The following is a 25220-nucleotide window of genomic DNA, read 5'->3' on the forward strand; positions in this document are numbered from 1 at the left end:
CCTTCATGGCAGGGACAGTGTTATTTATTTACTTACTTAATATCATCTGTTTTGAGAAGGAAGAATAAGATAGGGCACTTGGATTTTGGAAGCCACATAGACTTGGGTCTGGATCCTGGTTCCAGCACTTAGCTGTTTGGTCTTGGGCAAGTCTCAACTTTTTGGAGCCAGTTTCTCCACCTGTAAGAGGTGCTAGAGATACTTACCTTGCGGAATGAGAGGCAAAGATTACAGAGACTACAAAAGTGCCCGTTGCAAAGTGAGCAGACAATAGCTTGTCTTCCTTACCTGCGCCGTGGGAGCTTTCCTTGAATTGGGGGACAGGGTTCCTTAACTACCCCCCCCACCACTAAGACATTTCTAAGCGAGTAAAAGGACACTATTAACACTTACACCAGTTCCACGGACGTAACCTGGAATGCATGGCCACCCTACACTAACTCACAATAACCGGTGAGTGCAGGGTTCGGATCCAGCGCCGCCAGAACCCAGTGCCTAAGCATGGCGCCAAGCATAGTTCAAGCTGAATGAACGTCTGTCGAATGAACGAGTGAACGGAACCTGTCCTGCCCTTAGCTTCTTGGTGCATCAGCGAGTGAAGAAGCAAAGATTGACAAGGCCGCCCACGCCGCCTCCCCACCCGCACCCCTGTCACAAAGTCTCTAGCAGCCTCCTTTCGCTAAGGTCTCGCCTTCTCCAGCCCGCGTTCCCGCCCCTGGTTGCCTTGGAAACAGTGACGTATACGTGAGGGGCGTGACCTCTCTCCATCCTCTCGCGGAGACCCGGGCCCCTTCTTACCCCAACCCGGGGGGAGGATGAGGTTGGGGTCCTCGACCCTGCTGATCCACTCCGGGCCTGGAACTAACCCTGTCCATCTGGTCCCCATCTCGGGCGCGGGACTCGCCGGATTGCGGGCACCCAATCCCCAGCCCACCCGGCACCGGTGAGCTGGCGGGGTCCGGAGAACGCCGGCTTCAGTTCCTGGGATCACTCTTCACCCCTTCACCCCCGACAGGCCAGTGGATCCGGAGAACCGAGGCCCAGCGCTCAGCCTAGGCCCGCTTCTTCCCAGGCAGCCCTCGGGCGTGCTGCGTGTCCTGGGGGTGGGCGGGAAGGGTGGGGCCCCAGGGCGCGCCGAGCCCCGCGGAGCGCGGGAGAGAAGGAGTTAAACAAGGTGCAGGCGCCGGGCGCGGCGGGAGTGGGGGATGGGAGCGAAGGGAAAGTGAGAGCTGGGGCGGGGGCGGGGGCGGGGGCGGGGGGGACGGGAGCGAAAGAACATCCTGTGCCCGCCGCCGGATGCGCCGGGGGGGGGGGGGGGGGGGGGAGTGGGGGGGGGGGGGAAGGCAAGAGGGGGGGAGGCTCGGGGCGGGGAAAGGCGCGGCCTCCGCCCCACACTCGGAAATCCTTCTGTGAGGGCGCCGCCCCCTCCGCTCCCCGGGTTTGCCGCGTTTCTTCCAGTCCCCACTCCTTCGCTGGAGTCACGAGCTACCGAGAGGCCCCCCAGTCTGGTCCTGGGCAAGCACGAGTTGGGGAGGGCACGGTCCCGGAGAGCGTGGGATCCCTGTCAGGGCACGGGCTGTCCCCCAGCCTTTCATCTCTCGGCTTTCTGGCTTTCTGCTGGGGCAGCTCGCACGTGCTGCGCTTCCGCTGTTCACCGAGAGTCACAACGTACATTCTCTCATTCAGTTCTGACAGCGCACTTCCGTGTAGTAGGCAGGTTTTCCGGAGGAGTAAACTGAGACTCAGATCATGGAACTTGCCCAAACCCAAGCTCGTCGGACTCCAACGGGCTTTTCATTCGAGAGTAGGGTAATTTACCCTTAGCTTCTCCTGTGCATGCAAGCGCCGGGCCCCTCCGGGGTCCCCCTCCTTAACGGCCTGCTTGCACAGTAGGTCCCCAATAGCGTGTTAGGCTCCTCTAATTAACTAAGCTGAAACACCCATTACCAGAGTCCTGATAGAATAAGCAGGTAGTCTGAGGGTTTTACAGGTGGGAGGATGGTTTGTAGGAACAAAGTAGCTCAGGGGAACGGGCTGGATCCCCGTAGCGCTCCTGGTTTAGAAATTTGGTGGGGGAGGGGGGTTCAAAGAGGGCTCCAGAGTTGTTCAAGGCAAGTTAATGGGTTACAGGAGTTGAGATTGATTAGCTTGAAGACGACCAGAGTGGGAGGGGTAGAGGGTGAATGGAAGGGGCTGAATAATGTGCCTTTCAGGCCTCACAGAGGCCCACCATCTGTGTGCTCACTGCCTTGCCATGCCCAACATTTTTGTCCAGGTGAAACCTGCTTATAATAGTAATTATTGTCGCGTTTGGTGAGCTCTGTGTGCTGGGCACTGTTTCAAGTACTTAATCCTCTCAAACCCAAGAAGTAGGTATTATTATTCCCATTTTACAGGTGGGGAAAATGAGGCACAAAAAGATTACAAAGCTAGGTCAGTAGCTGAGCTGGTTTTGAACCCTGGCAGTCTGGGTTGAGCCCACACTCTCACTCACTAAATAAACTGCACCTAACATGATGGGAACATTAGCCTTAAAGGTAGAAAAGCTGGTGCAGATGGCAGAGAGGTGTGTACTAGGGCAGCCCGTGTCCTTTTGCCTTGGTGAGGGCGGGTAAGAAACTTAGGGTTGGCTGTGTGTATATGGAATCTGACTTCTCTCGAGCCAATATTCCAAATTTTTGAATATGACAAAAAAACAAGAAAAACAAAATCCAAGTTCTCACAAAGAGCTGCAGCCTTCATTTATGCTCCCTAAGAACGTTCACTATCATCTGTTGTCACCATCATTTCACAAAAGCAAGTACATTTTAATTCTCCTCAAAAGAAAACAGACATCATCTGAATCAAAAGCGGATACTCCTGGGAGCTTCCCTGGTGGTGCAGTGGTTAAGAATCCGCCTGCCATTGCAGGGGACACGGGTTCGAGCCCTGGGCCAGGAAGATCCCATATGCCGCGGAGCAACTAAGCCCGCGGGCATGACTACTGAGCCTGCGTTCTAGAGCCCGCGAGCCACAACTACTGAAGCCTGCGTGCCTAGAACCTGTGCTCTGCAATAAGAAGCCACCACAATGGGAAGCCCGCGCACCACAATGAAGAGTAGCCCCCAGTCACCTCAACTAGAGAAGCCCGCAACCCCGCACAGCCAAAAATAAATAAGTTTAAAACAAAAACCAAAAGCAGTTACTCCCAAGAAAGGACAGTCCTTGACTGTCCACCAATGAATACACATTCCTCTTTTTTTAAAATCGTGCTGTGGACTAGCAGAAATGTCACACTGGGGATGCCTCTGCTTCTAATACATCCAAAACATTTGAGGGCAGAACCCAAAGGAATGGGCTTAGGTATATATAGCAGGAGGGAGTTAGGTTAGAGCCAAGAAAGAACTCTCCTTCTTTGGAGATCTTTAAAGAGCAGGTGAGTACTGCATTTGCTTAGAAGGTGAGGGTTGCAGGATCAGCTACATGGACTGGGGAGGCCAGTAGCTCTGGGTTCCACCTCAGAAAAGGACCAATCCTCAGATCTACCAGGGGAGCTGGAACCTAAAACAGTCCCTTCAGGCAGCCATTTCCTGCCTGGAGTTCATGGAGCTTGATAGGTGGTCCCATGGTAGTGGGGGGGGGGGTGGCCTCCAGGGGCCTCTGTCACCCTTCACTACAGGGAGTCCGTGTAGTCACCCACTGTTGGGCTGCACCCTGCAGGCCTGTAAGCCTTATAGTTGCTCAGCCTTAGACTGAAGAAAGAGCCCGGAACAGCAACAGAGACATTCATGGTGCCGAATTCATGCCGGCGAGGCGGTATAAGAACAGCCCACAGGGTTAATATAATGGTGCCTTTCTCCAGTGGGAGCCTGGATTAATTACCTTAGTAGTCTTAGGTGGAGCCGGGAATAAACCAGGTGAAATCTGTAAATCCCTTTCCAATCCTATTCCCCATGGGACAGCAAATGCAAACCACCAGAGACTTACCTGCCAGTCCCAGGACCATGGGAGAGTGTGTTCCTCTGGGGTAGATCCTGTAGCGAAGGTAGCGAAGGCAAAAGTGAGTTACTGTCCTGAGAGATAGTTGGCAGCGGTCTTTCGGTGGTCAACAGTTGAATTTGGATTGTATTGACTAGTTGCCTCGGGGTTAACATGGCCCTGGGATGATTGCTCCTCGGGTGTTCAGCTGCAGTTCATAGAGCTTGAGTGAACCTCTGGTCCACCTGTTGAGAGAGCGGGTTTTCGTCTCGATTGTTAAGTAATCCTTTCATCCTTTCCATTAGCCCGGCAGGAGTGGGGTCGTAAGGCAGGTGGAAATGCCAGTGTGTGTCATTTTTAGCCGCCCATTCCTGAACTTCATGACTGGTACAGTGGATTCCTTTGTCACTGTTGATGTCCGTGGGGTCCTGTATATCACACACAGCTGTACTAGACCCCAGATAGTGGTTTTTTGCATCGCTAGATGACTCGGGTAGGCCTTTTGTAACGTCTTCCACCTGTTGTCAGCTGCATATAGCTGTTGTTCCATCATGCGGTATATCATTGCTCTGCCCGCTTCCACAGCAGGGGTCAGAAGCCCAAGGGTACTCTTATTTTGTTGTAGCACAGGCCCCAACCAAACTTTTCCAGGTAACTGGCCATGTCCAATTCACAAGACTGTCCCTGAATTAATATCCTCTAAAGCCTGTGTCTAATTGTTTAGGGGTAAGAGGCTGGGGGTACGCTTGTCTTTTGTAGATAATCCAGGTCCTTGCGTTTGGTCTGTATTCACCAGCCATCCCCGTGCAGTCAGATGAGCCACCAGCATAGGGCTGCTACTTTTAAACTGGAAAGAGGCTCTGAAGTTAACAGAGTAGAAGAGAATCAATATAATGGAAGAGAAAGACACCTCTCATGGTAGTCAGCTGCCACAGGGCCCCACAGGCTAGTGGACGGCCACCTCAGGATGACCCCTGCAACCTTCCATTCCCTGTCCTTACTTCACGACATCTCGGTAGCTTCTTCGGCCTCCTGGCTGGCTCCCCAGTCGTTGGGCTGCACTGTGCAGTCCTGAAAGCCTTGTAGTTGCCCAGCCTCAAGATTGAAGAGTCTGGAGACAGCAACGAAGACATCAGTGGTTTATTGGACAGGGGTGTCTTAAGCAAAAGGTTAAGACCCACCAATCATGGCAACACCCCACCGATTATGGCAGGCAGGCCATGGCAGCAATCTTTGCTACTCGGGGAGAGGAGACTACTATTTATAGGGAGAATTGACGTCAGGTTGACTTATCAGTTACCAGGGAAACCAGCTGGGGCACATCCGTCACAGCCCCTCAGATTAATGACTATCACGAGGGCAGATGTTTCCCTTTAATAAATTAGCAGGTAGAGCAGGGATTAGATCAGTCACTAGCTGGGGCGGGGGGCAAACATGTTCACGTGAGTAGGGCACAGGTGGAACGGACTGGTCGAGCAGAGGATGTACAAAGAGCAAGAGAACAGCCATCTTGAATGGCCTGACCATACATCCACCTTGGGACTGTGTAGAGTGCCAGGAATGACCCTGGAGGAGGGCCGGGGATGGGAGGGAAGAAAGGAAGAGAATGGCCCCCTGGGAGTGTTGCCTGCAGCCTAGGGTGACACGGACGAAGGCTCTGAGCGGACAGACCTGGCTGGCTGCAGCATCCTTGGGGATGCCGTTTCCCTATTTCCCCACCTCCTGCAAACCCAGGTGCAGTCCAGGGCCCAGAGCCGTCCAACAGGAGCTCAAGACCAGGCAGCTGAAGCCCTGTTCTGGTACATCTCCGCTCAGTGCTGGCTCTAGGTCTGAGCCTGGCTTGGGTTCCTCCCTGTTCTGTACCGGAAGGTGAGACCAGAGGGTGTGGGGACACTGGGGGTGGGGGAAGGAGAAGAAGGGAAGGGTCTGGTCTCACCTGCCCCATCCTGGTGGTGGAGGTGGTGGAGACTGAGGCCTCCAAAGTTGGGTTCTCATCCTCCAAGGTGGTGGCATTTTCTGACTCCAGAGGAGGCCTCAAAGCCCATCCCACCCTGTGTGTATGTTGTGGGGCATAGGGTGTGATACTCCCAGATTTAGGCCTCCATGGTTTAATGGCACAGACCTACCCCAGGTTTAACCCTGGAGATTTAGAATGCTAAACCTGGATCCCCTCAGGTTACAAATACAGAAACTGAGGCCAAGGCAAGGGCAGTCCCCTTCTCCTCCAGAGTCACACTGGTTAAATGGGCCTGGAGCCCCCGTCTCCAGATTCTCTGACGTGTTCTCTCCTCAAGTCCTCAAAGAATGACAGAAGCCATAACTTGAGCATCTACTAAGTGCAGGACTCTGCTGGATGTTGGAGACGCAGAGACAACTGCCCTCAGGAGCTTTTGGTCCACAGGTAAATATACACAGAGAGGAACAAGCAGATGCTGGAAAATGATGGATTGGCCTCGAGACTCTGCAGAACTTTGTAAGGTACTTGCCTCCTCTTCGTCCTGTGATGGAAGTGGGGGGCCCTGCCTGCAGAAATGCCCCCAGGCTCAGAAGTGGATCTGTGGTGAAGAGATCAAAGATGGGGGGACCAGGGAAGTGAGGGAACAGGGCTGCCAGTGGGCACACCCCAACGCCCCCCAAAAAACTTCCAAAGGCCCCCGTCCATAAATTGGGCCTCTGCTGCCATCTAATGGAAGAAAGGTAGCCTCTGGAGCTGCCTGCTGGGGCCCCACCAACCTGGCTCCCCTAAAAAAGAGGGATGTGAAGGACCTTCCTGCCCACAGACCTTTTATTCCTCTGGGGTCTTAAGCTTTGTTTCCTGCAGCCTCTGAAGCTCCCTGGCTGCCCCCCGACCACCACCCTCCATCCCACTGTTTCCCCAGTTTCCTTTGTTGCCCAGGTTCTGATTCTGGTGCCCTGGTTCCTGGCCCTGCTAGAGTTCTGGTTCCAGAAGGCCTTTGCTAGGTGCCTCGGGCATGTGCTGCATCCCCCAGTGCCGGGGGTAAATGGACATCTGGAAAGGTGTAGTGAGCCTGGCCACAGCCGCTGGGGCCATCTGCCTGCTCTACAAGGCCATCAGGGCGGGCATAAAATGTCAACCACCGCGCTGCTCTGCCTCACCCATCTGCGTCGCCCGTGAGTGTCCCCACCCTGGGGAGAGGGCTCGGCCCCAGGGGGTACCTACTCCCCAGGTCTCCCATGTGGGAGGGCCCCAAGGGGGCTCCTCCACGTTCCTTTCTCCTTCCCCTTTCTCACCTCCATCTCCCTCAGAGCCACCCTAGAGATGCTAGCGCAGGCTCCCCAGGTAGTGGGTGGCACTCAAGTGCCTCCTCGGGAGTCATCTGGCAGGTTTCTAAATTCTACATTCACTCTGGCATCCAGGAGCCACTGCTTGGAAACTTTGCATCAGCAGTTCTCCCCAAGGGAAGATTGGGGGACCTACATTCTCAGAGCCTCCACTAGTCCCTATGACAACTTTGTGCAAAGTAGAGAAAGGAACCCCTTCTGCAAGACTTTGTATTGCCATCTGCTGGAATATCATTGCCATATACCAATTATGATGAAATACTACATATTACTGCCATATGCCAGAAAGTTGTTATAGTAAACATACAAAATTTTTTTGTTTACGATATGAACAATACAGCCTTAGATGTGGTGCCCTTGTGCAATACACACCCTGTTCAACTGTACATGGTGGTCCTGCATATAGCAAGAAGTCTTTTCTTCAGAAAAGGCAAGGCAGCCTTGTCCCCAGGTCTCTCTCCCATGGCTTCCCAAACCCCGTCTTTCCTCACTTCTGAGTCCACAGCCTGAACTGGGCTGGGGTGGCTGTCTAGGCCTGGCAGTTGAGCGAGAGCAGCACGGGCGGGACTCAGGTGAGCTCCGGAGGCTCCTCAACTCTTTGGAGTGCAAACAGGATGAGTACGCCAAGAGCATGATCCTGCACAGTATCACGCGCTGTGTGTACTTGCTGGAGTCCGAGGTGAGGGAAGGGAAGCAGGAGGTCCTTCCCAGCCAGCCTGGCCCCTGGGGGCTACATCTGTCCCCCTTCCCCCTTGAGTAGCCAGACTGTGTCCTGGGACCTCTCTCTGGCTGATGGCGGGAGGGGTTGTGTTGAGGGGTTTTGGTGACATGGGGGGGTAGGGGGACCAGGACACCCGCTTCTCCCGCCTCTTCTGCCTCTCCTGGCACACTCTAGGCCTCTGCATGTACTAATGATGACATCACGTTGGTGGGCTCCATGCTGGATGACAAGGACAACAGTGTCAAAATCCAAGCTCTGAACACACTTAAAGCTTTCTCTGGCATCAGAAAATTCAGGCTGAAAATCCAGGTGAGCCCAGCGACAAGTATGGGGCAGAGCACATAGATGTCCATAAGCCATGGGCCGTTTAGTGGGCATAGGATGAATGGTCATGTTCCAGAAGTTTGTTTGGGTCTGAATTTGTAACCCAGAAATATGTTTTTCCTTGGAAGTAGGTGGGAAAATGGTGATCAGATTCCCAGTAGGGTCATAAATGTCTGGATCTCGGGATAAAACTGTGCTAGGTCCCTAGGAGTATCTCTGAACCCCAAACAGCAGAAATTCCCCAAGTTCTTTCTGACAACAGCCAACTCTCTTGACGGCAACTGGGTGTCCTACAATTCAATTCTGACACTATCTGCCTGGAGTTAGTACAGACCCCACAGCTTAGGGCTGAGTCCTGTAAGACTGCCCCCCACTTCTGATTGACCAGCTGTAGATTTGGAGGTTCCCATGCCCCCTCTCCTCAGGCTTGATAATTCACTGGAGCGAGTCACAGAACTCGGGAAAATGCTTTACTTACACTTACCAGTTTATTATAAAAGATATAACTGAGGAGCAGCCAAATGGAAGAGGTGCATAGGGCAGAGTATGGGGGAAGGGCTTCCATGACTTCTCCAGGTGTGTCACCCTCCTAGCACCTCGATGTGTTCACCAACCCGGAAGTTCTCCAAACCCTGTCCTGTAGGGGTATTTATGGAGGTTTCATTATGTAGGCGTAATTGATTAATCATTGGCCATTGGTGATTGAACTCAATCTCTGGTTCCACTCTTCTCCGCAGAGGTCAGGTATGGGGCTGAAAGTTGCCTTGAGTTGCCTCATTTGCATAAACTCAGGGATCATGGAAAGGGGCTCATTATGAATAACAAAAACCACTCCTATCAGGAAATTGCAAGGATTTTAGGAACCCTGTGCGTGGAATCAGGGACAAAGACCAGATATATTATCATACCACACCACCACGCTGTGTTGGTCTGAGGCTGGTGGCTGGGCCACTGATGTCTTCACTACCACCACGCAGAGAAAATATAAGCCACCAAATGTCAGTTCCCCCAGCTTCCTGCTACTAGGCCTCCAGGCTTACCTGTTACTCATCCATTCCTGCTTTCCTGCTGGTGCCATGAAAAAATGGCTTTCTTCCTGTCTGTGTTCAATGTTAGTCTCAGTCCTGGATCCCATCCGCTTCCCTGAGGGCCTCTCTCCTTGATTAAACTCTGTCTGATATGGCCTCCCCCCTGCTCCTTCCCAGTAGTGTTCAACAAGCTCTATTCTTTCCCATCTTAAAAGGCAAAACCAAAAAAACATCTTCCTTGACCTCCAAGTCTCTCTCTAGCAAATGATCTCTCTCCCAAAATATTTTACTTAAAAATAAGTGGTGCGCACTGGTGGCGCAGTGGTTGAGAGTCCACCTGCTGATGCAGGGGACATGGGTTCGTGCCCCGGTCCGGGAAGATCCCACACGCCGCGGAGCGGTTAGGCCCGTGAGCCATGGCCGCTGAGCCTGTGCGTCCGGAGCCTGTGCTCTGCAACGGGAGAGGCCACAAGAGTGACAGGCCCACGTACCGCAAAAAAAAAAAAAAAAAAAAAAAAATTAAAATATTCAGAACTTGCAAACATTTTATGCATGTATGGTAGAAAGAAAAAGAATAAAACAAAACACACGTAACCAGAACCCAGGCTAAGAAATAGAACATGACCAGTTGGTTAGATGCCCCAGATGCCCCTCCTTAATCACCGCCTCCTCCCCCACCAGAGGCAATCATTCCTATGTATTTTGTTCATCAATTTCTTGATTTTCTTTGTAGTTTTACCATATACACATGTGTCATCATTTTCTAGCAGGGCACGGCAGACAAAAATAGGTAACATAGTTAGAATGTTTTTAAGCTTCATGGATCTGGAAGTATGCAGTTTTGTATTCTGCGGTTTGCCTTTTCCCTCCAACATGGAAAGATTCGTCCTTATTGATGTGAACTGGTCTGTTTCCTTCTTTTGCACTGCTCTGTAGTGTTCTAGTTCATGAATACCCTGCAGTCTTATTCATCCAGCTGCCCATGAGTAGGCATTTGAGTTGTTTGCACATTGTGCCATGAGCATTCTTTACACATCTCCCTCGTGGACATGTATGCAGGAGTGGGATGGTCGGGTGAAAGGTATGCCCAGCTTTTCAAGAAGGGCCGTATCACTTTACACCCTCCACCAGCCCCGCATGAGTGTTTCTGGTGCATCATTTCTTCCCTGACACTTGGTATTTTTGCACTTTAAATTTTTTGCATCAAACTTTTTTGGGGAAAAAAAAGGTCTCTAGGTCTCCACTTGCTGGCTGCCTCTACTTTATCCCTCGACCCTCTCAGTTGCCCTAAGGCTGTGATTCTCAAGCATATCAGAATTGCCTGGAAAGCTGGTTAACAAATGAAGATTTCAGGGCATTACATCCAGAGGGTCCAGTTCAACAGGGAAGCTGTGTTTTTCACAAGCCCCCAGAAGATTCTGATGCACGTGGCCTGGGCACCACTGTTCCTTCTTTCCCAGGGTCTGTATCCTGAGGACCTGACCCCTGTTCTCCTCTCTCTGGGTGAATGCAGCCACTCCCTACTGAGGGGTGGGGGCAGGGAGGAGCAGGGTACTAATGGGAATGCTGTGCTCCCCACTCCAGGCTTCTGGCATCCTTCTTACGTGGCTCACAAAGGTACAGCTTGTAAGAGTATCTGCCTTTGGTAATAAGGCCCAAGCATCTTGCAGCTCAGAAGCCAAAATTCCTTTTTTCTTTCAACAAATGTACATTGAGCACGTACTTTGTGTCCAAGCACTATGCTAGGCACTGGAGACACAGCAGTGAACAGAGTGGGAAAGATCTCTGCCCAGTGGAACTTATATTGCCTGCAAGGCAGGCAATACACAAATAAGTGTAATATATGGTGTTTCACGGGGCAAGTGCTATGGAGAAAAATCAAGAAGGGTGGTAAGGAAGGCTGGCATGGGGGTGCTGTTGCAAGGGGGTGCTGTTGCAATTTCAAAGGAGAGAATCTTTGGGACCTAGGGCTTGATAAAGAGGTCATAGAAATGACACCGAAAGCACAATCTATAAAAGAAAAAAATTGATAAACTGGACTTTATCAAAATTAAAAAAAACATTTGCTTTGTGAAAGACCCTGTTAAGAAGATGAAAAGACAAACTGCAGATTGGAAGAAAATATTTGCAAACCACATTATCTGACAAAGGACTCATATCTAGATTATATAAAGAACTCCCCAAACTCAACGTCAAAAACAATAATAATCCAGGCTTCCCTGGTGGCGCAGTGGTTGAAAGTCCGCCTGCCGATGCAGGGGACGCGGGTTCGTGCCCCAGTCTGGGAAGATCCCACGTGCTGCGGAGTGGCTGTGCCCGTGAGCCGTGGCCGCTGAGCCTGCCCGTCCGGAGCCTGTGCTCCGCAACGGGAGAGGCAACAGCAGTGAGAGGCCCGCGTACCGCAAAAAAAAAACAAAAAACAAAAAACAATAATAATCCATTTAGAAAATGGGCACAAGACATGGAGATATTTCACTGAAGAGGATATACGAATTGCAAATAAGCACATACAAAATGTTTAACATTTAACTAGCCATTAGGGAAATGCGAATTAATACCACAATGAGATATTACTATACACCTATTAGATGATTTAAACTCCAAATTAGTGACGATACCAAATGCTGGTGAAGATGTAGAGAAACTGGATCTCGCGTATGTTGCTGGTGGGAATGTAAAATGATAGAGCAGCCACTCTGCAAAATAGTTCGGCGGTTTCTTTAACGAACTCTTTTCCCATACAAACCAGCAATTGCACTCTTGGGCATTTATCCTGGAGAAATAAAAACCTACATCTGCCAAAAAACCTGTTCACAGTTGTTCGTAGCAGCTTTGTAATGGTCAAAAACTGGAAACCAAAATGTCTCTCAGGAGATAAATGATTAAACAAACTGTAGTAGTCCATATCATGGAACATTACTCAGTAATAAAAAGGAATGAACTACTGATACACACGACCACTTGGATGGATCTCAAGGGCATTATACTGAGTGAAAAAATCAATTTCAGAAGGTTACAAAATGTGATTCCATTTTATATAACATTCTCAAAAATGACAAAATTAGGGCTTCCCTGGTGGCGCAGTGGTTGAGAGTCCGCCTGCCGATGCAGGGGACACGGGTTCGTGCCCTGGTCTGGGAAGATCCCACATGCCATGGAGCGGCTGGGCCCGTGAGCCATGGCCGCTGAGCCTGCACGTCCGGAGCCTGTGCTCCGCAACGGGAGAGGCCACAACAGTGAGAGGGGCCCGCATACCGCAAAAAAAAAAAAAAAAAAAAAGGACAAAATTAGAGAGATGGAAAACAGATTAGTGGTTGCCGCTGGTTAGGGCTGGTTTTGATGGGCGGGGCTAACTGTGACTAATAAGGGACCCACAAGGGAGATCTATGGTGATTCTGATGGAATAATCTATTAATTGCAGTGGTGGTTACATGAAGCTACATATGTGATAAAATGACATGGAACTATACATACACATGGTGCTAATACCATTTTCCTGGTTTTGAAAATATACTGTAATTAAGATGTAGCTATTGAGGGAAAACTGGGTGGAGGGCACATGGGACCTCTCTGTACTGTTCTTGCAACTTCCCATGAATTTATAATTATGTGAAAATAAAAAGTTTAAAAACAAAAAGTGTGTGCATATTGACAGTGCTATGGGGGAAAATAAAGGTGGGGATAAGGGAGGCAGGGATGGGAGTGGTGCTGCCGTCTTAAAGGAGCGGGTGGTTAGGGAAGACCTCCCTGAGAAGGTGACATTAAAGCAAAGTCTTGAAGGAAGTAAGAGTGAGCTGTGAATAGCTGAGGAGGGAGAGCATTCTAAGCAGAGGGAACACCATGTGCAAAGACCTAAGATAGGTGTGTACCTGGCATGTTCAGGGAATAGCTAAGGCCATTGTGATGGAAACCATGGGAGCAAAGGAGAGAATAGGAGATGAGGCCAAAGAAATAATGGGGGGAGAGGGACAGATCATGTCAGACCTTGTAAGCCACTGTAAGGACTTTAGCTCCTACCCTGAATGAACTAGGGACTCGAGCAGTCCAGCCTGCTGTTCTGAGAATAGATGCAGGGGACAAGGATGGAAGCAGGGAGAAGGAGGCTATCGCAGAAACCCGGGGGAGAGGTGATGGTGGCTTGGAACAGGGTGGTAGAGGGGGGTGGTGAGAAGTGTCTTGATTGTTGGTAGATTTTGAAGGTAGAGCCAACAGGATTTTCTGAAAGATTGGAAAAGGGTGTGAGGGAAAGAAGAGTCAAGGAAGAACATAGATTTTTGGTCTGAGTAATTGGAAGGCAGGTGTAACGAACAGCTGAGATAGGAAGGGTAGTGGAAGGAGCAGGTTTGGGAGTGGGAACGTGTTGACTCAGAGGTTTAGTGAGATTCTCGGAAGTGGAACTGGCACTTGCATATATGAGTCTGGAGTTTAGGGAGAGGTCTGGGCTGGAGATAGCAACTTGAAAGTCATCAGCACTGAGTCTGTATCACTAAGGGAGCGATGAAGACAGAGGAGGCGGTTGGGCAGAAGAACTGGGAAAGAAACGTGACGGAGAAGCCAAGTGAAGAAAGAGTTTCAAGGGGGTGAGAGGGGTCAACTAGGTCAAATAATGTTGAGAGTTAAAGTGGGGAACTGTGTGTGGGGTTGGCTCAGTTTTTGTGGGCGGGGGCAGTGAAGAGTGAAGGCAGAGGCAGGGCTAATGTTGAGGATTATCATATAAAAGTAGAAAACCCTTCTCCTCTCCCCCCTCCCTAGGAACACTCCATCAAGGTGCTGGAACTGATCTCCACCATCTGGGACTCGCAGCTGCACATTGCGGGCCTCAGACTCCTCAACAACCTCCCACTGCCTGACTTTGCACATCCACAGCTGCGAAGGGTGATGCCTGCCTTGATGGAGATCCTGCAGTCAGACTACATCCTGGCACAGGTGCCTGAGGACCAGAGCCCAGGCCCTGCCCTCCTGACCAGCCCTGGCACAGCACCTAGAGGGAGGAGCCGAGATTTGTGTCTTCCCTGCTCAGGCCCACCTGTCTTCTCATTCTTTACCCTTTCCTTTATTCAGGTGCAAGCCGCGCGATTGCTGAGCAACCTGGCGCAGAAGAACGACCTTCTCTATGATATTCTCAACTGCCAGGTGAGAAAAGAACTGAAAGACGGGCTAATGGATGTGAACTCAGATATTGTGAAAGGAAGAATCGTGGATTCTTCAGACAGACTTAGCCCTCACAAAATCATCTTGTTCCTCTTTCTGCCTCTGCACTAGATACATTGCAAAGCACCCCCTCTTTTGTCTTCCCAATACAATCAGATTTTCCTTTGCGGGACTTTCTACACTCTGAGAGTCAGGAACACAGGTGACAGAAGTTAATGTAGGTATTTTAACATTAGGGGAAAATTACTTATAACAAAAATAATTATTAGGAATAGACAGGGTCACTACATAATAATTGTTCAGAAGGATAAAGCAACTCTAAACTTATATGAACTTAGTAACAATCTCAAAATATGTATATGGCAAAACTTGATAGAATTATAAGGAAATCGTTTTTTCAGTTTTATTGAGGTATAATTGACAGATAAATTTGTAAGATATTTAAAGCATATGTAGTAAATCAACTATACCCCAATAAAAACTAAATATATATATATATATATAAAACTTAATTATACTAAAAAAAAGTGTATGTTATGGTGACTTGGTATACGTTGTGAAAAGATTCCCACCATCTAGTTAATTAACACATCCGTCACCTCACATTTTGTTTGTTTTTGGTGAGAACATTTAAATTCTACTCTCGTAGCAAATTTCAATTATATAATAGTGTTATCAACAGTACTCACCATGTTTGCATTAGACCCTTGGATCTTATTCATCTTTTAGCTGAAAGCATGTACCCTTTTACCAACCTCTCCCTATTTCCCCCACACCCCACCCCAACCCCTGGCAACCACTTTTCTACTGTTTCTGTGAGTTTGACTTAAAAAAACTTCCACATTTAAGTGATACCATGCAGTATTTGTATTTCTCTTTCTGGCTTATCTCACTTAGCATAATGTCCTCTGGGTCCATCCATATTGTCACAAATGGCAGGATTTCATTCCTACAGCTGAATAATTGGAAAGAAAAATGGACATACCTATCACCACAGTGGAAGATTTGGAAGATTTTAACTATTCTTTCAGAAATTAATACATAAATACCTAAACCTAGTAAGGTTCTACTTGCTGCAAATAACACAAATAAGCTTGAGCCATTAGACATATCCAGAACACTCTACAATTAGTAAATGCACATTCCGCTCAAGTACACAAAATATTTACAAAAATTAACCACATGCTAAGCTTTAAAAGTTTACCTCAACAAATTTCCCTGAATCGATATTATCATATCACTCATGTTTTATGACCACAATGAAATTATGTTAAAGAATGATAATGAAAACTAAAAAATTCCTATACAGTTGGATCTGAAACTTAGGTATATTGGGGAGTTGAGGCAATAGGAGGATGGAGGAACTTTAGAATTTACCTTGGACTTCATTCCTCTCTCCATCCCACTCACAGGTACACTCCAACTTCCTGAACCTGTTCCAGTCTACACAGCCCGGGAGTCTGCTGCTTGAAGTACTGGTGTTTGCAGAGCGGCTGAGTGAGGGCCGGAGTTCACCCCACTACCGTGCTGTGAAGTGGCATTACAATGAACAGTCTGTGCACGAAGCTGTCTTTGGGGATGACTCACGACTGGCAGACCGGCTGCTTGCCCTGGTCATCCACCCCGAGGAGGATGTTCAGATCCAGGCCTGCAAAGTCATAGTCAGCCTGCAGTGCCCCCAGGATGTGGAAGTCTGGCCCTCCTGCCTGTCCAGTCATTCCTGCTTTAATAATGCGGAATAAAATTATGGAGAGCCGATAAATGAGTATGGGAGAGAAGCTTGAGGGGCAGTGTCTGTCCAGGGCCTTCCAGGGTGGGTGTAGATTTCAGCCAGCATAACTTCCTGTCAAAGTGTGGGCCTGTCTCCCCAAACGCATTCCCTGTTTAGAGGACAGACTCCCTTCTCTTGCTGCTTTTATTTATTTTGTTGAGTGATAATTTTTATTGGAGCATAGCTGATTTATAATTTTGTGTTAGTTTCTGCTGTACAGCAAAGTGAATCAGTTATACATATACCTACTCTTTTTTAGATTCTATTTCCATATAGGTCATTACAGAATACTATGCTATACAGTGCTATACAGTAGGTTCTTTTAATTATCTATTTTATATATACTAGTGTGTATATATATGTCAATCCCAGTCCCAATCCAATTTATCCCTCCCCCTCTCTTGCTGCTTTTAAATTTGAATGGGGAGCCAGTGCTTTCAGGGAGTTTCAGGGAGAAGGCAGGTTTGGGGACTAAGGCCAAGGATAATCAACAGGGGACAGTATATAGCACTGGATTACTCAAGATGGGCTGGGCTATGCCACAGTAACAATAACCTCCAAATCTTAGTAGATGACCAGGGTTATTTCTTTTTCACACTACATGCTCCTGCCAGGTCAGTTGGGGGTAGAGGGGCAGGAAAAGTGACTTGCCCAAGGTCACATGACTGGTCTGGGGCAGAAGTAGGATGAGAACCTCCTAATTTTTACTGGGCTTTTTACTTTCATCGTCCTTGGCTCAAGCCCTTTGGGAGTGGACCATAGATTCTAAGCCAGAATCTGTGGCAGTTGAGAAAGACCTCAGTGCTTCCAGATTTTAGGGGCCAGTTTAGGACTGAACTATGAGGAAATCTGTCCCTACTGTATCCCTGACCCAGGACCCCATCACTTGAGTGGGTGGGTGGTGGGTGGAGGGGTGTTGTTAGAATGTGCTGATCAGAGAGCCAGTTCTTACTAAGGGATCCTTATCACTATTTCCCAGAGTTTGATTTGTCACCTCTGAGTGGACAGTCACTACTAGATCTGAATCATCAGCTCTCAGCTTTCTCCTGAGCTCAGGACTGGGGCTACTCCTTCCTGCTACTTGGATACAATGCAGTCAACCCAATGGAACTTGTCAAAAGCCAACATCATCCTACCCACCCCTCCACAAGCTATCCATGTTCCCATGTCACCAGCAAGGTATGGGGAGTCACCTTAACTTCTCCTCCCCACATCCACCCAGTCCTCCGACTCCCACGGCTACACTATCCCCCATGGCAGGACTTTTGGGAAGTCATTCTCCTACTTATGATCTCCATCCTCTCCAGCCCTACACGCTGCAAACTAATCTTAGAACCCCACACTGGGACTCCCCTGGCCGTCCACTGGTTAAGACTCCGCACTTTGGGACTTCCCTGTTGGCGCAGTGGTTAATAATCCACCTGCCAATGCAGGGGGCACAGGTGTGAGCCCTGGTCTGGTAAGATCCCACATGCCACGGAGCAACTAAGCCCATGCGCCACAACTACTGAGCCTGCACTCGTGGAGCCCACGAGCCACAACTACTGAGCCCACATACCACAACTACTGAAGCCCACGCACCTAGAGCCCGTGCTCCACGATAAGAGAAGCCACCTCAATGAGAAGCCCGTGCACTGCAAAGAAGAGTAGCCCCCCGCTCGCCACAGCTAGAGAAAGCCTGCGCACAGCAAAGACCCAACGCAGCCATAAATAAATAAATAAAAATTTATTAAAAAAAAAAGACTCAGCACTTCCACTGCAGGGGTCGCGGGTTCGATCCCTGGTCACGAAACTAAGATCCTGCATGCCTCACGGCGTGGCCAAAAAATTTAAAAAAAAAAAAGAACCCCACATTGCACCATCCTCAAAAATCTTCATAGTTTCCCCACTGTCAAAGTGAACTTTTCTCAGCCCCAAATCTAGGTCACATGATCTGACAAGTATAAGAGTAACTACATCAGGGCTTCCCTGGTGGCGCAGTGGTTGAGAGTCCGCCTGCCGATGCAGGGGACACGGGTTCGTGCCCCGGTCCGGGAAGATCCCACATGCCGCGGAGCGGCTGGGCCCATGAGCCATGGCCGCTGGGCCTGCGCATCCGGAGCCTGTGCTCTGCAACGGGAGAGGCCACAACAGTGAGAGGCCCGCGTACCGCAAAAAAAAAAAAAGAGTAACTACATCAAAAGCAAATAGGATTTTGTCCTGGAAGGTATGGTCACTGGAGCCCTTTTTTCACATAATAGCACCAAATGAATTCACTTTGCATTTAAGACCCTTCACCATCTGTTCATCTTGCCGGCCACTAACCTAGCAGTTCAACACTCTTCTCCAACCAAACTAGAGCAAACAAGTCACGGCTCTCCTAATCCTACCACGTTTGGTCTTGCCCCCAAGGTTTTGATACAAACTTCTCCCTGCCTACAGGGCCCTTCTTTCTCTTTTCCCCTGGGCTGTGCCCCCGTGCCCTGCTGTGGTCTAGAGTTTTCTTCACCTATACCAGCTTTGGCACTTCCGGCAGCACTTCTCATCTGAGCCTCTCATTTGGCATTTAGCAAATTAAAGCTTGGGTTTTATAAACTTTATTCTTTTTGCAGCAGGTCCTATCTGACTGCTAATAAAAGCCTTGAAGGAAGAGCCTGCTCTGGACAGGCACGTGATAACAATTGGCTGATGATAATGAAAGGAGAGCCGGCAGTGGACAATGAGACGGGGAGGGGTATATTGGTTATTGGTGGCTGTGTAACAAATTCTGACAAAACTTAGTTTATCAGTCTGGGTCCAATCAAGAGAGAGAAACCACACAGTCATTTGAAGAGGGAGATTTAAAAATAATTTTTACTCCAATCCCCTGTTGTAAATAATAAAGAATTGGTTAGTAAGGAGTAAAGGGAACTCCAGCAGTTGAATAGCAGACATAGAAGCAGCCCTTCCTTACCCCCAGGACTGAGGCTGAAACAGAGCTCCCAGGGAAGAGATATCCACCCCCTACCTCAAGGCTGAAATCCAGACTTTGTTGAGGAGAACACAGCCTGTGGCTCGCTGTATGGCAGAAAAGTCACTGCAGCGTCATACCAGTGGAACGTGCAGAAATCTGCCTTCTTAGATGCCAGGGGAAGTTCTTCATGGGGAGGTGTCGAGCCAAAGGCACTCCACGACAAAACCACCTGAGCAGGGTACAGGAGCTTCCACGTACTGCAGGATCCTGGGGCTGGAGAAACCGTGAGTGCCGCAGGGGCATCCTTGCCGGAGAAGCCACATGCACAGCAGGTGCTGGCTGCTGGAGAAGCTGCAGGAGGTGGGGGCACTCTGCTGACACTGCTGCCCAAGGGGTAGCGCCAGGAGGATCTGCTGGCTGCTGGATGTTGCTGGCCACTCCAGGAGCTGGGCACTGGTGAAGCTGTTTGCACTGCAGAAGCCTGCCAATCAAGCACACTAGAACAGGGAAGCAGAAAACTTTTCCTCCTGCCATGTCTCTCCAGCTCCTTTCCTCTTAACAGTTTAAAACATCAATGAGCCCTTGTTCTCTCTCATAGGAATTCGGGAGCGTCTTGGCATGGTGGTTCTGATTCAGTCAAGTTGTGCTTGCAATCTAGCTATACTGGCCAGGATTGCAGTCATCTGGAGCCTCGACTGGGGCTGGAGGATCACTTCCAAGATGGCACACTCGTGTGGCCGGCAAGTTGGTGCTGGCAGCTGGCAGGAAGCCTCAGGCTTTCTACATATAGGCATCTTCACAGGGATAGTTGAGCGTACTTGTGACACAGTAGCTGGCTTCTCCTAGAGTGGATCATCCCAGAGAGAGCAGGGCAAAAGCTGCTGTACCTTTTCTGACCTAACTTCAGAAGTCATACATTATCACTTGCCCCGCATTCTATCTGTTAGACGTGAGTCACTAGGTCCAGTCCACCTTCAAGACAAAGGGAATTAGGCTCTACCTTTCCAAGAGGAGAGTGTCAATTTGTGACCATTTAAAAACCACCACAGGTGGCATCAAGCAACAAGCACTACGGAATTCCCTGGCAGTCCAGTGGTTAGGATGTGGCGCTTTCACTGCCATGGCCCGGGTTCAGTCCCCGGTCGGGGAACTAAGATCCCACAAGGTGCACAGTGTGGCCGAAGAAAGCAAAACAAACAAAAAATCAACAAGGACTAATGTGTACTCAGCAGCTAGATGCATCTGTCTCCCGCCTGGGAGGGTCTCTGCTAAGGAGAAGAGAAAGTTCATAACCAATAGTTGCCACCCTATCTATCCCACCCCTCGGTCTGCCCTCCAGCTGGTTAGCTTGTTTTCTTTCCTGCAGACTTCTTTTACCTTCAGGCAATTATATTTCCAAAGAAACATCTCTTTCCGTCTTTTCAGTTGATTCTAAGAAGGCTTCATAGAAGAGATGGGCTTGAATTGGATCTTGAGAGAGGGAAGAGCTTTCCACGGTGGGAAACTACTTTACAAAAAGGGAAATAAGAGTTTCCCTCTGATGGGATTACGAGAGGGGCTGGGGTGCTGGTAGATGGTATTTGGCCAGGGAGACTGCCAGTTACTCCTGTAACTGATTTCCTGAAGGAGACGTGTGAGGGACAGAGGTGAGGGAACACCACTGGACGGTTCCAGCAGGACCTCAACACAGGGTCTCAAGCAGACGGGGCTGGAGTCCCCAGCTTTGTCTTAAGACTTAAAGCAGGGTCTCTCCTCTCTAAACGCACATGTTACCACTTCTCCTGTGTAATATGCCCCCCTTGAATGTGAACTGGGCCTAGTGACTTGCTTCTTACAATAGAATATGGCTGTTGGGCTACACCTCTCAGGCCTGAAAGCCTTGTAACTGCCCAGCCTCAAGACTGAAGAAAGAGCTCGGAGTCAGCAATAGAGAGATAGGGGATCTTACATGTCTGAAACAAAAGGTCCTGGAGTGACATCCTACCATATTCCGCAGACGGCAGGAAGGACATGACAGCAATCTTCGCTACTTGGGGGAGAAAGAGGCTACCATTTATAGGGGGAATTGACGTCAGGTTGGCTCATCAGTTACCTGGGAAACCACCTGGAGTACGACCCTCACAGCCCCTCAGATTAATGACCATCACGAGGGCAGATGTTTCCTTTTAACAACTGGCAGGTAGAGCAGGGATTAGATCAGTCACTAGCTGGAGCAGGGGACAAACACGTTCACGTGAATAGGTGCAGGTGAATCAGGGACTTGTTGAGCAGCGAATATAAAAGAGCAAGAGAACAGCCATCTTGAGTGGCCTGACCATGCAATGGCCAAGCGAGGGAATGTTACCTTAAAGATTAGATTACAAAACATTGTGACTTCCATCTTGCTTCCATTCTCCCTTGTCCTTCACTGTCTTGTGCTGATGAAGCCAATGGCCACGTTGGGAGCTGTCCTATGGAGAGGGCTCAGCCAACAGCCTGTGAAGAACCGAAGCTGTTGGTCCAACAGCCTGTAACGAGCTGAAGTCTGCCTACCACCACCTGAGTAAACTTGGAAGCAGATCCACCCCCAGTCAAGCCTGAAGGCTGCAGCCCCAGCCGACACCTTGACTGCAGCCCGTGAGAGACCCAGAGCCAGAGGACCCAACCAAGTTGTGACTGCACTCCTGACACACAGAAACTATGAAGTAATAAATGATGAGTTAAGACACTGAGCTTTGGGGTAATTCATTATGTAACGAATGTAACACGTGACTCTTTCAAGGGTCTAGCCACTGGGTCAGTTCTTCCACTCAAGGACGAGAACAGAAATCACCAATACTGGGACTTCCCTGGTGGCGCAGTGGTTAAGAATCCGCCTGCCAATGCAGGGGATACGGGTTTGATCCCTGGTCCGGGAAGATCCCACAAGCTGCGAAGCAACTAAGCCTGTGTGCCACAACTACTGAGCCTGCGCTCTAGAGCCCACAAGCCACAACTACTGAGCCCACGTGCCACAGCTACTGAAGCCCGTGCTCCTAGAGCCCGTGCTCCACAACAAGAAAAGCGACCACAATGAGAAGCCCACGCACTGCAACAAAGAGTAGCCCCCACTTGCCACAACTAGAGAAAGCCCGCATGCAGCAAGAAGACCCAACGGAGCCAAAAACTAAATAACTAAATAAAATTTTTTAAAAAATCACCAGTGCCACACTCAAGTGTGGGACCTTTAATGCCCATGACCCCTGCCCATAAGTAACTATGGCCATTCGAATGTCCGGGAACACAACGTGGATTTCTTTGAGACAAACAAGAAGTGGGTGGAGATAGCCTTTTTCCTCCATGACACCTGCTTCCACAGAGCCAAACGATGAACCAAAACCCCACCCTGGAAGGTCCTCTCGTTCCTCTCAACTGTCTTCCCTTCCTCCAAACCAGCTCCTTACCCCAGAGATTCTCAGTCACTGCCACCTTAGAACACCTCTTTTCCTTGAGCTGGACAGAGGACTACCATAGTCAAAACTAAGTAAGGCTTGTCTTTGTTTAAGTGGTAGGGAGAAATGAATAAGTATTTTTCGCCTAAACGTTTGGCACCCGCTACAGCTTATCTGCTGATGAGTAACAGATTTCAAAATGAATGAGCAAGGAGCAAACAAATAATAATAGAAAAACATAGAAATGTGATTTCTTAAAATAGTTTATGGGTTATTGTTCGAGATGCTGTGACCTAGATACGTACAATAGAGTAAAAAGAGGGAAGGAAAGCAGAGAAAGAGAGCTGAGTTCATGAGCTTGGATTCCATCTCTGGCCATTTCCTGGTGTTCTACAGAGAGCACCGGAGGGTCCAGGCTGCCAGAGCAAGTGTGAGAACCTCAGCTACTTCCTAGGCAGTGAGCTGGTTCTCAAGATTTGACCTCTAGATGGAACCTCAGGGAAAATACCCCGAGGCTGGAGGTACCATCAATGGAAAAGGGGCAGGAGGTGCTATGTAACAGATCCTGTCTCCTACACTGAAAACCATCAAGGTTAACTGCCCAGCTCAGTGTCATACTCTGGGCACACGGTTGGCAATTTTTTTTTTTATTTCCAAGGAATGTATGTAAATTGTGGGCTACTGTGGCCCAGTCTGGACTGAGAGAGAATGACAAAGGGAAATGAATCCTTACTGTAAGGCCTCTCCATTCTCATATCACCCTGGATACTTGTATTCGGGGGTGGGGGGGATGCTGGAGTCAAATATCAGAGACAGAACATGGACTGGCAATTGCACGGTTAAGGAGATTAGAGACGGGACTCTTGGGCATGTGTGTGAGTATAACTTGTGGAATTAGAAAGCATACAACCTGGCAAATACACACACACACACACACACACACACACACACACACACACACACATACCTTAGACTGCTAGATCATTTGGGCACATGGCTGCCTAAAATAGACCCTGTATTTCCCAGTTTTTCTTGCAGCTAGGGTTAGTCATGTGACTATGACTGACCGACGGAGTGGAGAATATTGAAGCAAGCAGTCAGGCCCTCCCCACCCTCATCCCCATCCTTCATTCCACAACCTGAAATATGAACAGGTTATAAGACAATCTTTGACCAGGCTGATGAAGGCAATACCTATAGATGCCAGAGCAATGAAACTCCAGCAGCCTGGACCGCTGAGACTGTGGAGATCCCATATCAGCCCTGGACTGCATATTCTTGGAATGCTATGTGAAAGAGAAACAAACTTCTATCTTACATTAATCCATTTGTTCTGTGATTTTTTTTTACTGCAGCCAAACCTGTTTGTATAATCTACAGCCCTGTCTTGGTCAATGAAATTCTACTATTAGTGATTTACTTGTTTCATAATTTACTTGTTAGACAAATATTTATCAAGCTTTGAGTGCTCTTTTTTTATCCTCTTAAATAGGAGCTGGCAGGTGAGCACAGAGCTGGGTACCAGAGAAGGGAGTGAGTTGAGTCCATCAAAGGACTCAGAAAGGGGAGGTGAGCTCATCTATCTGCCCATCTTTCCCAGGACCATCTTTTGCCTTGGCTTCCACAAATGGCAGTTATCATCTTCTGTCTGTGAAGCAACTGTTTTTAGAGAGGGGAACTATGACTGCCATGAAAATCTAGAAGGGGGTGAGGGACTTCCCTGGCAGTCCAATGGTTAGGACTCTGTGCTTCCACTGCATTGGGCACGGGTTCGATCTCTGCTTGGGGAACTAAGATCCCACATGCCTCGCAGCATGGCCAAAAAAATTTTTTTTAATAAAATAAAATAAAATAAATTAATTAAAAGTTAGATGGGGATGAACAAGTTCAAGTAACCAATGACTGAAAGAGGACAGAGCTCTGTATCAGCAGCTCCTGGACCCTGGGCATATGTCCAGCAAAGACTGACGATGGCACAGAGCCGAGGGAGCATTCTCTCTGGATTGTTGCTAGAAGGAAGTGACAAGGGAATAGTTGAATGGAAACTCACCTTCCAGAGAGTGGACCAGGGTGGGTGTGTAAGTGCAGTGCAGTTGGAAGGGGAAGGTTGCAGAGGATGGGACTTCCCCACCAAATTCCCAGGGGAGGACAAAAGCCTGACCATTGGAAATGTGATTTTTAAAAAACCAACATGTTAAATATATATGAAAGAGAAGCATAGAAATAAAAAGCATAGGTTGACAGTCAAAGTGATCTATAGCTGTAAACATTGAAAAGTTTTCAGATACGAGAGAGGAACCTACCTCCAACCCGTTCAAGGAACCCGTGCCACTTCCAGACGTTTTGTCCCTGAGGTGTCTCCTATAGATTGGCCTTTGCTCCACCTCCTCCCGGTGTGCCTTCCTGGACCTTAGGGCTGGAAATGTGGAAGACATTCTTTTTCTTTTTCTGGCCACAGCAGATAGAGCAGACAAAGGCCGTACTTTTTGATGGCAGCTTCCTGATTCTGAGACCACAGCTAAGGCGTGTGTTTCCTGGGGCCAACAGCTGCAGTGATGGCCTCCTGACTGTCATCCTCCTAACGGTGGCAGGGCTGGTAGCTTCCTTGGCAGCTCAGTTCTAC

At 49.0% G+C, this 25220-nt stretch overlaps 1 protein-coding gene across 1 annotated transcript; it reads left to right on the forward strand.

Moving 5' to 3' along the window:
- Positions 1-3106: 3106 nt before the first annotated feature.
- Positions 3107-16257, forward strand: ARMC12 (armadillo repeat containing 12). Its single transcript, XM_027126769.1, has 8 exons — positions 3107-5826; positions 6359-6435; positions 6837-7089; positions 7794-7939; positions 8156-8290; positions 14086-14259; positions 14395-14466; positions 15897-16257. Exons 3-8 carry the CDS (start codon positions 6960-6962, stop codon positions 16224-16226), a joined length of 987 nt encoding a protein of 328 aa, XP_026982570.1. The 5' UTR covers positions 3107-5826; positions 6359-6435; positions 6837-6959; the 3' UTR covers positions 16227-16257.
- The last annotated feature ends 8963 nt before the right edge of the window (positions 16258-25220 follow it).

Source organism: Aethalodelphis obliquidens, unplaced genomic scaffold, assembly GCF_003676395.1.
Source record: "Aethalodelphis obliquidens isolate GAN/ISIS:26980383/991018 unplaced genomic scaffold, ASM367639v1 scaffold31, whole genome shotgun sequence".
Classification (NCBI taxonomy): Eukaryota; Metazoa; Chordata; class Mammalia; order Artiodactyla; family Delphinidae; genus Aethalodelphis; species Aethalodelphis obliquidens.